Raw genomic sequence first — 15223 nt, 5'->3', positions numbered from 1 at the left:
CGTTAATGTAATAAACTTAGTATTTTTTTAATAAATGTATAGCCTAATGTTATTTTTGTGTGCTTAAGTATGCCTTCACAACAAAGAAGACTGAAGAAGAGAGAGAAAAAGCTCAAAGAAGCAGCTAGAAGAGCTGCAACTTTGCAGAGCTGGATTAAACTGCCAGCATGCCAGCTGCAGGTGAAGCATTTGATAATTTAATTTTGATAATGTCAAGCAACTATCCTACATTATTAATTTAATGTGAAGTAGGCCTATTTTATCAGAAATATTTTCTTTAAGTTGGAGTAGGCTAATAACTCATTAAAAACAAATGTTTCAATCAATAATAAATGTACCTGTACAGTATATTATATTGCATAGCATTGTGAGTTAGCTAGTTATTTTATGTATGGGGCTAACCCCAAAAGCTCCAGTTCACAGCACATTTGAAAACCTGAGGATCAAGTCAAATACTTTTAATAGCTGTAGTGAAATATGGATATGGGATGGTAATGCTAGATAACTGGTTCACAAAGGCTTTATAACATGTAATTGTTCTTTATTCAATATATATATATAAACAAATATTATTTATGGTGCCAAATCATAAAAGTTATTTCAACCAGAATCATTAAGTGAAGCCACTGTTTTTTTTCCAGGTTAGAGCAATAGCCCCTCCAAATGTCTGTGCACATTCCTGTTCTCATTTACCTCTAGTCAGTGGTTGACAGGAGGAACAAAATCTAATGTACGACAAAAATGAATCATTCATTACACTGTTAGAGTTTAAGATGAGCATTATGACAACCTATGTCCATGTATACCTAGTATATTATTACTGTAATAGATGTATGTCAAACCATCAAATGACAAACAAGATTCAGGCACATAAGCTTGGAAAAGTGGGTAAACTGTAAGGAAAAGGATAACGTGAACTGCATTTTTAAAAAGCACATTAGAAAAGATCATTCCTCTATAACCATTTATTGTTTGTTCAATAAAGATACATGCCAAAAGGATCCATTACTTTATGACAGAATGCAAAACATGGAGGCGTATTGGCAGACGTTTGAGAGGTATGAGTTGACTGGGGGAAAACCCCACATTTCTAAATGTTGTTGGTGCCTCACTGTATCAATGATGAACAGATTGATACACTAACGTACACACATACATCTTGATGTCTGAGTGAAAGAGCAGCATGTGCAGGTTTCTTTAGGAACTGTCTGATGTTCACCCTGTTAACGTACCCCACTCATCTTTATTAACCACACAGAGACGTTTGTACTTGTATCAAATACAAATACTCCATGATTAAAATAAAATTTAAAAATGGAGCTATTGATTTGGGGATATGGTGGAACATGGAAAACATCTCCATTGTGGAATTAATTCCAAGTATTAAATGCACTGTGTACTAAGTTTAACCATGTTTGGCGTGTTTACTTCTTTGTATCGGGGGTTAAAGAGGGACTGACAGAGATAGCTTGGAAAATTTCAAACAGAGATAATTAGGAAATTACTCAATGATTGATTAGTCCAGATAGACAACCACAGAATAGCCTGATAGTGAATTGATTAACTAATTGACAAATAACTTAGAATGCCGACCTACTCTTGAAAGTCAACAGTGCCTTACAACTTATAAAGTGCTATGACTCCACCATTAAAGTTAAGGACTCACATTGTCTACAGGCTTTAACATAGCAACAGAGATCTCAACTTGTAGGTCAAATTGATTCAGTCTAACCTGTTGGTTCCTGGATGTTTTATAGTGAGTGGTGCCCCCAGCACATCAACAGCACACATTTAGGAGGACACTAACGTACAGCCGTTGATTTTTCATAACAGATAAGCAAAGATGATTCATCAGTAGTGAGAGAAAACATGTATTTTACAATTTGGCAGGGGACCCTGTTCAATGAAATGTTAAACAAACAAAGTTAAACAGAAACTAAACCCTTTGACAGCAGCATATGTTCCAAGTTGAACTCGTGTGTCTAACTAAACATTGAGCTCTTTTCTAAAACGTGGAATGGAGGAGACAGAGAATAAGTGACGCATTAAGCTCCTCGTCAACACTGCTGCTTTGATTTCGTAGCTCTCCCAGCAGGATCCACTCTACTTGGTGACTGCATGGATCCCGTTTGCCAGGTAGCCCACATTCCCAGAGGTCACGCCTGCCATGGAAATTCTGCCATCCTTGGTCATGTACACTGAAAACTCCTTGGTCAGGCGCTCAACCTGCAGGAACAATGAATGAACACAACTCAAAATCCACAGGTCAGTAAATTAACAAAAACATTCCCACTGCACTTTGTTCTCTCATTGGATCTCAAAGCTGCCTGATCAACTTTTTTAGAGAGACCTGTAAAGACACTGTTACAGTAGTCGAGCCTACTGTACAGTTTTACACTGTGCCAGAGAGTCCAACCCAGTTTTCTAGTCTGTCTAGTAATATGTTGTGGTCGTCCGTCTCGCATGAGGCACTGAGTTCTAATAATATCAAGAAACCTTTCCACTGTGTTTAAGGAGATATCATTCAAGAGTCAACAGTACTGTGGTCGAAATCCTCACTGGAAAACATTAAAACAATTGTTTAGGGACCAAGAAAGTGTTCAGCTCTTAGAAAACAGCCTTTTCAATGATTTTACTCAAAATTGGGATGTTTGATATGGGCCTGTAATTGTTCATTGGTTAGGTTGGTTCTTTTTTAATTGTGGCTTACGAACTGCGGTTTTCAGGGCCTGTGGGAAATAGCCTGAGAGAAGCTCTATAGAAGATATATTTAGACTATATTAGAGCAGCTATAGAGGACAAATACTCAAAGACTCTGTCTGTAAAGTGTCTCGAGATAACTCTTGTTATGATTTGATACTATAAATAAAACTGAATTGAAAAATACAGGTATGTAATCATACAAGTATTTTTTTTTGAAACCTTTTAGGTGGGTTTTCAATTTAATACCAGAACAAATGCTTACATTCACAATAAGGTTTCAATGTAAGAAATCTATTGCAGTGAGCCAGACTGCTGTGGTAAATTTACCTTAAAAAAGGACAAGGCTGGGTTTTTCTGTGCTATAAATACTTTGTATATGTTATAAATTATTTTTCTTAGTGCTATTTGTTTGTCATTTTGGGCAACCAGCGGAGCATCCAGGAAGTTCCTGGTTCCTGCAACTGGCTGCAGCCTTATATTTAACAGAAAAATGTGTGTGTGCATACCTGTTCGGGTTTGAGGCCTGTGAAGCAGAACATCCCGATCTGGTCAGTGACATGCTGCCAGTTGTGGGTGGAGCCCTCCTTTTTCAGACCAGCCACTAGCTCTTCTCTCATCTTAATGATGCGGTTGGCCATACCATGGACCTCCTCCAGCCTGGGATGAACGACAGCAGGGTCAAACAGATCAAGTAATAGATTTTGGCATATATCTTGAACAGTTTGGTGAATATAAAAGATAGAGACTTGATTTCAAGACTCGTGTATATATATATATATTTTTTTTAAATATTCAAACTACACATTCAGTTCAGGTATTATGCACAATGTATGAATCTACAGTATAAGCACATACCACAGTGAGCGCAGATCTGGTGTGTTGAGAATGGTTGCTGCAATTCTGGCGCCGTTCATTGGCGGGTTGGAGTAAATGGGTCTGATGAGGATCTTAAGTTGAGACTCCACTCTCTTTGCTTCCTCTGCGTCATTACAAACCACAGTGAAGCCACCCACACGCTCACCTGTGAATATCAACATGCACATTGAATGTTAAGTCTGATAAACTCATGTCTGTGAAAAAAATCTCTGAGCTTACCCTTTAAAACACCAAAGTTGCTCACACAACAACACAAACTAACTAACCGATCGAGGCAATAGAACTTCCATGTTCTGCGAGGTAAAATTACTGTTTTTGTCAAAGGACACTAGTGGCTTTGAAGAGAGCATAGAACGGCTAGAGGTAGGGCTGGGCGATATGGAGAAAATGAAATATCACGATATTTTTTTACTAAATACCTCGATATCGATACCGCAACGATATTGTAGTGTTGACTATTGGTGCGTTCACAAAATATTTACACAATGAGATTTGTGATAAATAATCATCAGCAATGTGGATATAATGACTAAGTGGGTAAAGGCAAATAATAGAACAGTTACAACAGTCTGGTAAGTTCAGAAAATGACATCACTTTACTGTAATGCAGCCTTTAAAAACAGGAAAAGACAACACTTGTGCCATATTACGATATCCAAAATCTAAGACGATATCTAGTCTCATATCACGATATCATATTGATATATTGCCCAGCTCTAGCCAGAGGTCCCCGTCCGAAAGGGCTCTCTGATGGCAATGTAAAGCGGTGAAAGTCTGAATGCTTATTTGAATAAATCATGTTTCACCAACTACTTTTTACCACTGGGTGGTGGTAAAACACAAGCTACAGTTCACCTGTTCAGTCACTATGTAGATTGTTCATCCTCTGACAGTCAAATAACACAGAATGAATTATTTATTATATTTTTTAAATCAACTCTAATTCCAATAGATACTGCAGTTTGGCCAGAAATGTGTTATCACAAATAACCAGATACTCAAAATGACCAGACCCTATCCAGTTAAACTTACCAGTACCATTTCTACTCTTTCCCTAATGAAATTTGAAAATCTGCATGACATCTTTATTAATATTTATTCAAGAAGAGTTTGTACTGAATGCTGACTGACCATAGAGTCCCATGTTCTTGGCAAAGGACTGGGACAGCAGGATGTTGTGGCCCTGCTGAATGAAGTAGCGCACAGCCCAGGCATCACGATCGATGTCTCCACTTGCGAAGCCCTGATAGGCCATGTCGAAGAACACAAGCAGGTTTCTTTTCTATAAGTTGAAAAAGAACGGGGGGTGGAGGGGGACGACACAGGAGAGAGAGATGCAGACAGAGACAACCAGTTAATAATAGTGCAAGTGATAACAGCTCAATAAAGTACAGTGCTTATAAATTGTGGCTTTTGAACTGTCTAAAGGCCTACTCACCTTCACAATGTCAGAAATCTCCTTCCACTGCTCAGGCCTGGGGTCCACACCAGTGGGGTTGTGGGCACAAGCATGCAACATGATCACACTCTGCTCTGGGATTTTCTGTGACATAAAGAAAGGTTCTGGTTAGTCAACTTACAATGCCATGAACAGTACACTCTCTTGACTAGTCCATCATCTAAGTCTTACAGAGATGTCATCGAGAGCTCCCTTGAAGTCAAAGCCACAGGTGGACGGATCGTAGTATCTGTATGCTTTAAGCTGCATGCCAGCGTCTCTGAAGATGGGTGTGTGGTTTCCCCAGGAGGGTTTGGGCAGGTACACGTCACGTGGACCATGGAATCGAGACTGTGACAAAGTAAAGTTCTGGTGGGTGAGATAACCAGCCCGACCTAGGGTTTCATTTGTGTGACTGACGAATACAAGAGGACCTCACCAAAAAGTTGGCTCCAATGCGCAGAGATCCAGTTCCCGAGATGGTCTGGACAGTAATGTTCTGTTGGGAGAAGAGAACAGCTGCACTGATTTGGACTTAAAACTGTCACAACCGATTTGATCTTCATTTAGTTTGGAGTAGTCACTACCCCAACTTACCCTGCCACTTTTCAGGACCTCATTGTCATTACCGAGAGCGAGCTGGGCGCAGGACTTGGTAAACTCCCCCAAACCACCAATGGCAAGGTACTCCTTATCCATCTGTTTGGCTGTAATAACAGCCTCTGCCTAGAAGAAAAGTGTGAAAGTCATTACCTTGAACGGTATTCCATGCTTTGTACATAAAACATCAATGATTTAGTTAATATTTTATTAAGACACAGATCAAAAACATACACACTTTCTCATGGTGATAAGGCAGAAATTTTCCTAATTATTAACATAAAGCCAAACATACACTGCATGCTAAAATGTCCAGAAGTGATGTTCCATCCAACTCTCTGTATAGAGGAGTACTGTGGCTCTCGATGGATGGATGGATGGATGGATGGATGGATGGATGGATGGGTGTATGGGTGGGGGTGTGTGTGTGTGTGTGTGTGTAAGAGAGAGAACCTACCTTGCGGACACAGCTGAGCACAAATGGCTTGCCCTGGTCATCCCTGTAGGCTCCCACTCCCAGGTTCATCTTCTTGGGGTTGGTGTCCCTCTTGTAGGCCTCGCTCACCCCCAGGATGGGATCGGGGGGACCCATCTGCACTCCACCCCACCATGAGCTGCAAAAACACCAAGTCAGGTGAATGGTGATGTGGATGACATGGCAAACACTGAAGAGAGTCAAGAGTTTATCTGTGCGCGCTGCACTGAAAAACAGATATCCACCCCATAAACGGAAACACTAATTTAGCTTACAAGGTCATGAAATGAGCTACTTCTTAGGTTTTCAAGGCCTTAGGTGAAACCAGTCACACTAATGTGATGGCTGTATTAGCCTTGCTCCTGTAACATGCGGTGGGTCTAAAGCTCTAGCTTAACTCTTCATATGACCTGAGGATACCACACTGGCGTAGCGACACATGCTCAGTGGGCACAAGTTTAATAAAACAAATATTATAATTCATAGAGTCCAAGACCTGGAGTAACAGTTAATACAGGTCTAAAACACAAACAGCCTTGTTCACCAAGTCACTACCCACCAATTATTTATTCAAAATTATTCAGATTCACTATTAAGTAAATGCTAAAATATTCTCATGAACAATACAAATCACCGCTTATAATAAAAAAAAAAAGACTGATCTGTGAAAATAGAAATATCCCCTTGTAAGAGGAATTAGTAAATACTAGGGCTGGGTTAATTCTCCAATTAAAATCAATCTTTGTTTGAGTGATCTGCCTTGTGATCGATTCATAAAATCCCCAAATCAATCTTTTAATATGTTAATGATGTTAATATAATGTAAGTTCTGTTAAGTAAAAAATACTTTAAACAAATTTTTTGGGGGCCAATTCTTGATGTAAACATTAACCCGGTGCATTATAAAAAAAAGAATTGTGAGGTTTGCTTCTTGCTTGTACAATTTACAGCATAAGTTCTCTGAGAATGTCTTTTATCTGTAAGCAACATTGGTATTGTAACTATAATTTCTCTAACAAATGATATTGAATGAAATGTAATCGAATCGGGTCCTTGTGAATCCAAATCGGAGCAATTTGGGAAATCATTGGAGATATCCAGCCCTGGGTAATACCTGTGTAACCAAAAAAAGTGAGTACCGGCAGAGAAGTAAACAACCAGCATTAAAGACAGCAAATGAAAGCTGCATATCAAATGTAAAAAGGTCATTCCCTCTGACCTATTGACCTCAGACTGAACTCTACAACTCATCATGCACATGACAGTGGTGCGGGGTAGGCTGTGTAAATATATTAGATTCACTTTAGACTTGTTACGTACAACATACTATAATAAAATGCATGAAAGTATGGTTTTAAAATGCTTTTCTTTCTTTTAAAAAGCTTTCTAACTGAATATGCACGCACGTTTCAGGAAGATATTTTAATGGTTTAACACACCAACAAAGCAGAGATGAATGCAGTGATTAGCTCCGCAAACATTTCTACTTTTTATAGTATGCAACTAACTACTGAAAGAAAGAAATGCATACATTACTAGAGAGTCAACAGTAAGAAAAAAAGAAAAGTAAAAAAAGAATCTACCAAATTTAACCTAGTTAGATTACTAGATATCATTATGTGTTGAAGGCTTATAAAATCAGTGCATTGTTGAATGCTTTGCTACTGGATATTTGGCTACTATGTCATAAAGGACTGCTACTAATATAATACTTGTCTTATCACTGTAACCTTTTTTACTTTAGACAAATAAATTAAATAAATTCTGTCACACATCTGCTTGATACATGAAGGTTGCTGCGTGTTGCGACCTTTACCGCACTGTTGCTCACATATTGTCTCAGGTTTCCTCTACTTTGTAAAGCCTCTAAACTTTGTAGCTAAATTTAGGACTGAGCACTTTGCAAAGGGCAAGAGTCTCCAAACCCCTACCAATAAATAATAATAAAATAAATAAATAAATCATATCACACTGGTTTATTAAATAGTGACTACAGTTCACTGACAAACATGTTTATTGCATAAAAATCAAGTAAAGTGGTTGAAGTAAAAAAAATAAAATAAAAAAAAAAAAATGATGTGCTGAGTCCAGCTATGCAACAGTTAACTCAAAATACAATGGGGTGATTGACAACACAATCCAAGCAACATTTTACAGTGCAATGCAATGACGCCCTGAATATAAGCCTCCATGTTCAAGCTTATGTTTTGACTGTGTCAGAGAGGTATTACATTCACCGCATTGTGTAGTTCAGGGGTCTTTAACATTTTTTAAGCCAAGGACCCCTTAACTGAAAGAGAGACAGATCAAGGACCCCCTATACGTATATTGTATAAAATTAAGTTGCACATTAAACTGGGCCTGCAATAACGTGTAGGGCGGCCTAAAGCCCTTATACATACCTTTTTTGCATTGAATACTAAGCTATTAAAATAGCCTACTAATTGTTGGCATGGTTTATTTATATATATATATATATATATATATATATATATATATATATATATATATATATATAAAGACATGTACTGTATATAATTAAATGTGAGGACATAAATAAGGCAATAAAATGATAAGCATGCCTGTGCAAAGTGTAAACAGGAGAGGCTGCAATTATTTTACTATGTAGTTTTATTTTCAACACAAACAAAATTGTACAATTGAGAATCATTCTGTAAAGGGCATTTGGGTCCAGTGTTCCCATTCTGCCTGCAGCTGCAGCGTACATGCACACAGAACCTTTGAACTTCAGCGTTTATATAAACATCACAGTGACTGACCAGTTATTATCAGTGATCAAAAGACCTAAGGTCTTTTTGGCAAGTTCCAGGGCAGGATTGCTGAGCTCAAAAGGGTGTTCCTTCCCCACCAACTGCTCTTGATACTAGCGTCTAACATAAAATAAAAACGTCCAGTTACAGGTGGTGGAAAAAAAACCTATTGTCATTTATTTATTCTTTGAAATCAGACCAATGTGCTTGAACATAAGCCGACAGGATGAGACGATTCCAGAAAAACACCCACACAGACAGAAATATGATAGCACCAGCTAGCCTACAGTTACACCTCCGGATACACAAGCAGAGGCTGAGCAAAGACACGTACAAACCGCCACCGTGAAATTGTCTACCATTTACAAAAGCTACATGTGATATTGTGTATGCATATACGGCGCAGCAAAAGTTCTAAACGTGTTTGTCCTCCAAGCAGACCCTGAAAGGACATCGGTGGTGGTGGTGGTGACTTTCCCAGCTTCGCCGCAAAAAAATTAGCCAATCAGCGAACAAAGGCGGAACAGGCCAGCCAATCAGCGATCAAAGGCGGAACAGGACAGCCAATCAGCGATCAAAGGCGGAACAGGACAGCCAATTAGCTCGCACGTCTTCTCCAACTACGATAAGTCGCTAAGCTCAAACTGTGCGTGGCGTGGGATTTGACAGCTGAAGCCACTGCGATCGTGTATATCCTTAATAAAGTTGCTTTTAAAAAACCCAAACAAAAAAGAAAATAGCAGCCACCCTATATAACATATTATTATAAATACGTTACTATAACGAAGCGATTCCATAGGTTTTATGTTCACACCGGCGACGTCTTAATGGAAACTTGTGCTGCTGACACAATCAACGTGACTTTCATCAGCAACGAGCTTCACTGATAGCAAGTTACTCTCTGAGGTCAAATTAGTGCTTATCAGAGAGGATGTCCAGCACACCAGGTGCAGACCTGGGAGTTAATAAGAGTCAAAAACGAGAGTCAGTAAGGTTTACCTAACGTTAGCTACATATGAACATTAACGCTAGCTCTCGCCACGGCAGCTAACCTCAGAGAGCCCACCGGGGGCCTATTGAAATAATTTGACCCCTGTAGCTAATAAAGTTAGCCAGCTAGTATAGCTAAAGTAATAATAGAGCAGTTAAGCTTCAACATAAATGTGATGGCTGACAGAACCGTAAACGTTAATATTAAAATAACGGCTTGTCTGTCCGGTCAAGCTAACGTTAGCTGTAAAACCAATATGAGCTGCTAGATCACGAAGAAAGCCTTTTCTAACGTTAATTGTCTCTACGTCCGTTAGTTTTGAGCGTGTTATTGCTGTTTACCTGTTGCGGGTGGACACAACTCCCAGGGACGGGGAAATATTCCCCAGGCAGTAGATCACCTTGTTTGACTTGAGCAGGGCCATCGTTGTGCTGCGCTTGGGAGCAAAGCCTAGTAGGATGTGGACGGATGTGAAGGGCAGGCACTACCACGATGCTATGCTAGTCAGCGCTGACTGAGTACGCGCTGACGTCAGAGTGGCAAACTATCAGCATTACCGATCAGTCCAGTACTGTATGGGATTATTTTTGTGACTTTAATTGCTTGAGTTAGTGATTTTTTTTTGATACTTGAGAAGTTTTGCTTGCAATTAAAGTCACAAAAATAATCCCATAGTACTGATACATATTTACTCCGCAGCGCTGGGGAAATAGGTCTGGCAATGCGAGACTAGTACATTTAATTTTCTACTTAATTTTCTGACCATCCTGCACAGCCAAACTATATTTTGAACGAGTCTTATATGCCGATAAGACTCGTGTGCTTTAAAGCAGGTGTACCTGCACCTGGAAGTTTGCTGTCCAAGTGTTCGCCTGAAGCACAGCTGATTGAAGTAATAATATAATTATTAGAAATGATGCCCTTCCCTGACAGTAGCATTCTGCAGTTACCTGATTTGTCCACTTGATGGCGATGTCACACAGCAGCCATTATCTTTTGAGCTGCAGCTGCTTATATAGATGCTCCATGAATGATTATCTGCCAGTATACTGTCTATGATCTTAGCCCATTACATTTTTTTATTATTATTATTTTTTAATGTATAGAGAACATTTGCAGGCACATACAAACAAAGACACATGAACACAACAAAATAAATAAATACATCATACCCCAGGTAATCTACAAAGTCCCGCACGGCTAATCAATAAACAGTCCAATTCATAGCATCCCTTACAGTTAGAAGAGTTCCAATATCATTCAGTCATGTGAGGTCACGTGTTAAATATATCTGCACAGTCTTCAGAGCTTTACAGTTCTTTGTATATCTTATGGAGTCCAAATACTTCGCCCAATTCATCATGGATACTTTTCGAGTTGCTGTGATGATGAACTAATGGCAAAATTACATCCCACCTGCATGTAGATCAGATTTGAATATTTTAGTAAGTGTCACAAGATATTGAACATGAAATGCTCAATTGTACCTAATCCACTGCAGAAAAGGTGTATCGACTGAAGGACTGTCCGGGCACTGGTACCTCCAACTACCCACCAGATGGAGACCTCTACATTTCACTCCACAAAGCTCACTAGCTCTCACTATTTGTTGTTAGCAGCTTCACAGTTATTTAATTTTTAGTTAACAAATTAGATGAAGAATGATACTTTGTGTTTGAAACATACTATGATTCAAACATGTAAAACACACACACACACACACACACACACACACACACACACACGCGCGCACACACACACACACACACACACACACACACACACACACACACACACACACACACACACACACACACACACACACACTCATCAAAGAGTCTCAGCCTTTTAAATAGTTGATAACACTGTTATCTTCTAGTGGTGTAAAATATTCTTCTTGTTTTCTCTGTATAATCACTCAGCGTACTGTGTGTGCTTTTGACTGATGTTTAGGCGCTACCACTGCATTAAGTGAAGATGCCAGGCATGGTTTCACTTTCAGAGTCATACAACTTGACAAGAACCTCACTGTCGCTCCATCTGTGTAGAAGGAACAGCGACCTGGAGAAACATCACACAGCAGAGAATGGAAGCTCATGAAACATTTTCCTGCAACTCAGACTCACTGGCACCCTAACAGAGCAGGACACACACTTGGCTTGCATATGGGACTGCCAGTGTGTGGAGGAGATATGTGTGTTTCCAACAAATCCATCATGTCCAAGAGAGCTCACATTCACACATGCAATATTCAAAAACAATTGTTTGTGGAACAGAGATGAAATACAATGTACCTTTTACAGTTTCTATTGTTTATTCAGTAACATGTTAAGCATCATGCAGTGTTTTGACCTGCATGATATAGCCTATAGGTTGTAAAAGTTAGCTGTATGGTTTTGCATCTCAATCACTCTACATCAACACAACTACTTTGTGGAAAGAAACTGATGACAGCAAAATAACAAGAGCAAAATGAGTTTGAGGAACTGAGGAGTCCACAGAGCAGAGCTGTAAGAAGCATTGAAATCAAAGAGCAGCAGAAAAAGAATTAAAACTGATAAGAGAGAGAGTGTTAGTGACTGTAATACTGAGTGACGTCTCACAGCTTAACTTAGGGTTGGCTTCTTTAATTAATACCCATTATAAAGAATATGCGTGTGCCTGATTTTGTCCTCGCTGTTATTGTTACTGTATCTTCTAAAATAAATCTATAAGCCCTTATTTGGCCATCTGTTTACATGAAGAATTTCTATTTTCAAACACACACTACAACATATGTAACTGTCACTTCTCCACCCACTCTTGTGAGGTTATGGGTTAATAGGTTGTGTGACCAAGTATTTTATTTCATATATTGTTTAAAGTTTTTCAGGGCTTATGCTGTATTACATTCTACAACAGTGTCCTCTTTGCTGTCCGTCACTGTGGTTCACTTTGTTTTCAATAGCAGCTCTCAAATATGTTCAGTCACACATTTTTATTTAAAGGATTTATTTTTTTATTTTTTATTCTGTTTGTATACTGATTTTATTATTTATTGTGCATTCAGATAGATTTAATAAAAACAAAGATGAAAGGAAAATAGCAGATGCACAGCATTTTGATCATGTTTGTATTTTCAGCATATATGCCCCTCATTTGCTTGAGTTATATCAGATTGCAATGCATTCAGCTCTCTCTGTCAAAAGACAAGAAAAAAGTTAATAAATAGTAAACATAGAATATACATTAAAAGCTTAAGATAAACCTAATATATGCTAAACAGTAATCACTATTAACAAAAATGCTTTTTCACAGCATAAAAGCACAGGTGCTACTAATAACATTAACAATGGCTCCATTCTATTGAAGTGTCCCAGTGAGAGTGACAGTGTGACAGTGAGCCAGCATGCACAATAACCAGGACCCTGAATTTGAAGCAGCTAAATGGAATTCAGCCACCATTCTTTTTTATTATTTACACCTGTGCGTTCCCTACTGTGACATGTCAAAATGTCTTCAGTGAAATGGGCCAATTGACATGTCCCTATTTTATCTTTGTTGTTCCTCTTAGGGCAGGAAATATTATACTTTTACTGTATTATTGTAATGACAGTATTACAAAAGGCTCATGTAATTCCCAGCATTGCTCCACTAACCTCAATCTGAGCAGAGGTCTAGTCAGCCAGAATAGGTGAAAACACCTGCAATGGTGCACAGAGCCTATAACAATATTGTTTGTTTTAATATGCAAATGTGGTTCTATGTTATCATGGTATATATGGATTACAGTTTTTCTTGATTGCTTTGATGCAGCAGTCAACTCAAACTCCACATTTTCAAAACAGTTAACACACAGGCCGAAACAGTGGCACTCATGGTCTAAATCAGTGGTTCCCAACCTGGGGTCCGGGGACCCCTCAGGGGGGCGGCAAAGATCACAGGGGGTGCACAAGTCTTTATCTCGTTTGAGGTTGAGGTAAAAAAAAAATTTGCACATGTTAAACAAATTATGATAATACACTAGAATATATAATGTATACAAAAGTCTGAATAAAAACTATATATTTTTGTTCTCACTTAAAATTGTAGGCAGGCTACTTAGTAGGCCAAACCTCCGGGATCTCTTAACCTGTGGCCTTTGCTGTCATCAGGTCAGCTGCTAGCTGCTATCATCCTCGTTTTTCCTGCCGCCACGGCATCACTATTTTATGAATAAAACATGGCAGAGAAACGTAAAAGTGCTGATAACTCCTCTGTATCAAAAAAGAAAGTAAGGCTCTATCTCTCTATATGCTCTGCTGAGACAGTGATGATGAAAACCGAGTGGATCCCAGTCTCTTTAAGCAGGTCAAAGCAATCAAGAAAAACTGTAATATACACCTCTGGGCCACCAAGATGGGAAGAAATTATTTTACTTACAGGTTCACAAATGATTAATTATTATTCATTATGACTTGTACTGTAATAATATTGTGACCCCACATATACTATGTTACTAAAAACTGGAATCCCACAAAAAAAATGGATTTGTATTTTATTTGTTTAAGTTGCATATTTCAAAATTATTTCTGTGACTTCAATACTTACAGTAAAGAAAAGGAAAAAGAAAACATTGTCCCCAGTGTCTGTCATTAGAGACACATAATTAGACTAAGATCCAAAAATATCACTAATATTTCAATAGATTTTCTAGGGCAACAGACATCTCAGAAACAACATCTTAGAAAACTAAAATTTCCACTGCAGATTGAGCTACTGTTATAATAGTTTGCTGTGTGTATGTGTGTGTGTTTTTGCGAGTGTGTGTGTGCATGTGTGTGTGTGTGTGTGTGTGTGTGTGTGTGTGTGTGTGTGTGTGTGTGTGCGCAGCTCTGCAGAGGGTAAATAACAGAGGGACTCTCATCTGTCTATTTCCCTCGTTTGTCTCATTGCTCTCACTGAGTGACTGATGTGTGTGAAGGAATCAGAGCGGATATAACTCACTTTTTCCATTGTTGTCAGCAATTATCAATCTTTCACTGTGTGTATTTTTGTGTATGTGTATTTGTATGCCCACATTTGTATAACATTGAACATTGACTGAAGGAGGTTAACACTGTCTTGTCTGTGTGTGTGTGTGTGTGTGTGTGTGTGTGTGTGTGTGTGTGTGTGTGTGTGTGTGTGTGTGTGTGTGTGTGTGTGTGTGTGTGTGTGGTTGCAGTGGTGATGTGTGTGAAGGGCTGTGCTTTAAAGATTGTGAGTTTAATTAAAGATGAAAGAGCTGATTATTAATTAATGGAAGGTAGACTGTTCCATATAAAATCTAAAATAAAGATATGTTGTCATTCAGATATGAAAGAGGCAAATATAATCAGTACTATATTGGGGATTTTGTTTTGTCTCGTGAG

The 15223-nt window shown here is 38.7% G+C and overlaps 1 protein-coding gene across 1 annotated transcript; it reads right to left on the bottom strand.

Moving 5' to 3' along the window:
- Window positions 1–1855: 1855 nt before the first annotated feature.
- LOC144517588 (aspartate aminotransferase, mitochondrial-like) lies at window positions 1856–10350 on the bottom strand. Its single transcript, XM_078249679.1, has 10 exons — window positions 10196–10350; window positions 6075–6231; window positions 5615–5743; window positions 5457–5516; window positions 5210–5368; window positions 5018–5122; window positions 4711–4861; window positions 3559–3724; window positions 3210–3360; window positions 1856–2226 (listed from the first exon to the last, which is right to left on the bottom strand). The coding sequence occupies exons 1-10, from the start codon at window positions 10276–10278 to the stop codon at window positions 2104–2106; spliced, it is 1284 nt and encodes a 427-aa protein (XP_078105805.1). The 5' UTR covers window positions 10279–10350; the 3' UTR covers window positions 1856–2103.
- Between the last annotated feature and the right edge of the window lie 4873 nt (window positions 10351–15223).

This window comes from Sander vitreus, chromosome 1 (assembly GCF_031162955.1).
Source record: "Sander vitreus isolate 19-12246 chromosome 1, sanVit1, whole genome shotgun sequence".
Taxonomy (NCBI): domain Eukaryota; kingdom Metazoa; phylum Chordata; class Actinopteri; order Perciformes; family Percidae; genus Sander; species Sander vitreus.
The sequence above is the reverse complement of the archived record's forward strand: the minus strand, read 5'-3'. Positions and strand labels throughout refer to the sequence as shown.

Excerpts from the sequence above, each read along its gene's own strand:
- LOC144517588 (XM_078249679.1), bottom strand. The coding sequence starts at position 10,278 with ATGGCCCTGCTCAAGTCAAACAAGGTGATCTACTGCCTGGGGAATATT. Across the intron at positions 5,517-5,614 it reads AGGTCCTGAAAAGTGGCAGG|AACATTACTGTCCAGACCAT; the intron begins GTAAGTTGGGGT and ends TTCTCCCAACAG. Across the intron at positions 3,725-4,710 it reads CAAGAACATGGGACTCTATG|GTGAGCGTGTGGGTGGCTTC; the intron begins GTCAGTCAGCAT and ends TGATATTCACAG.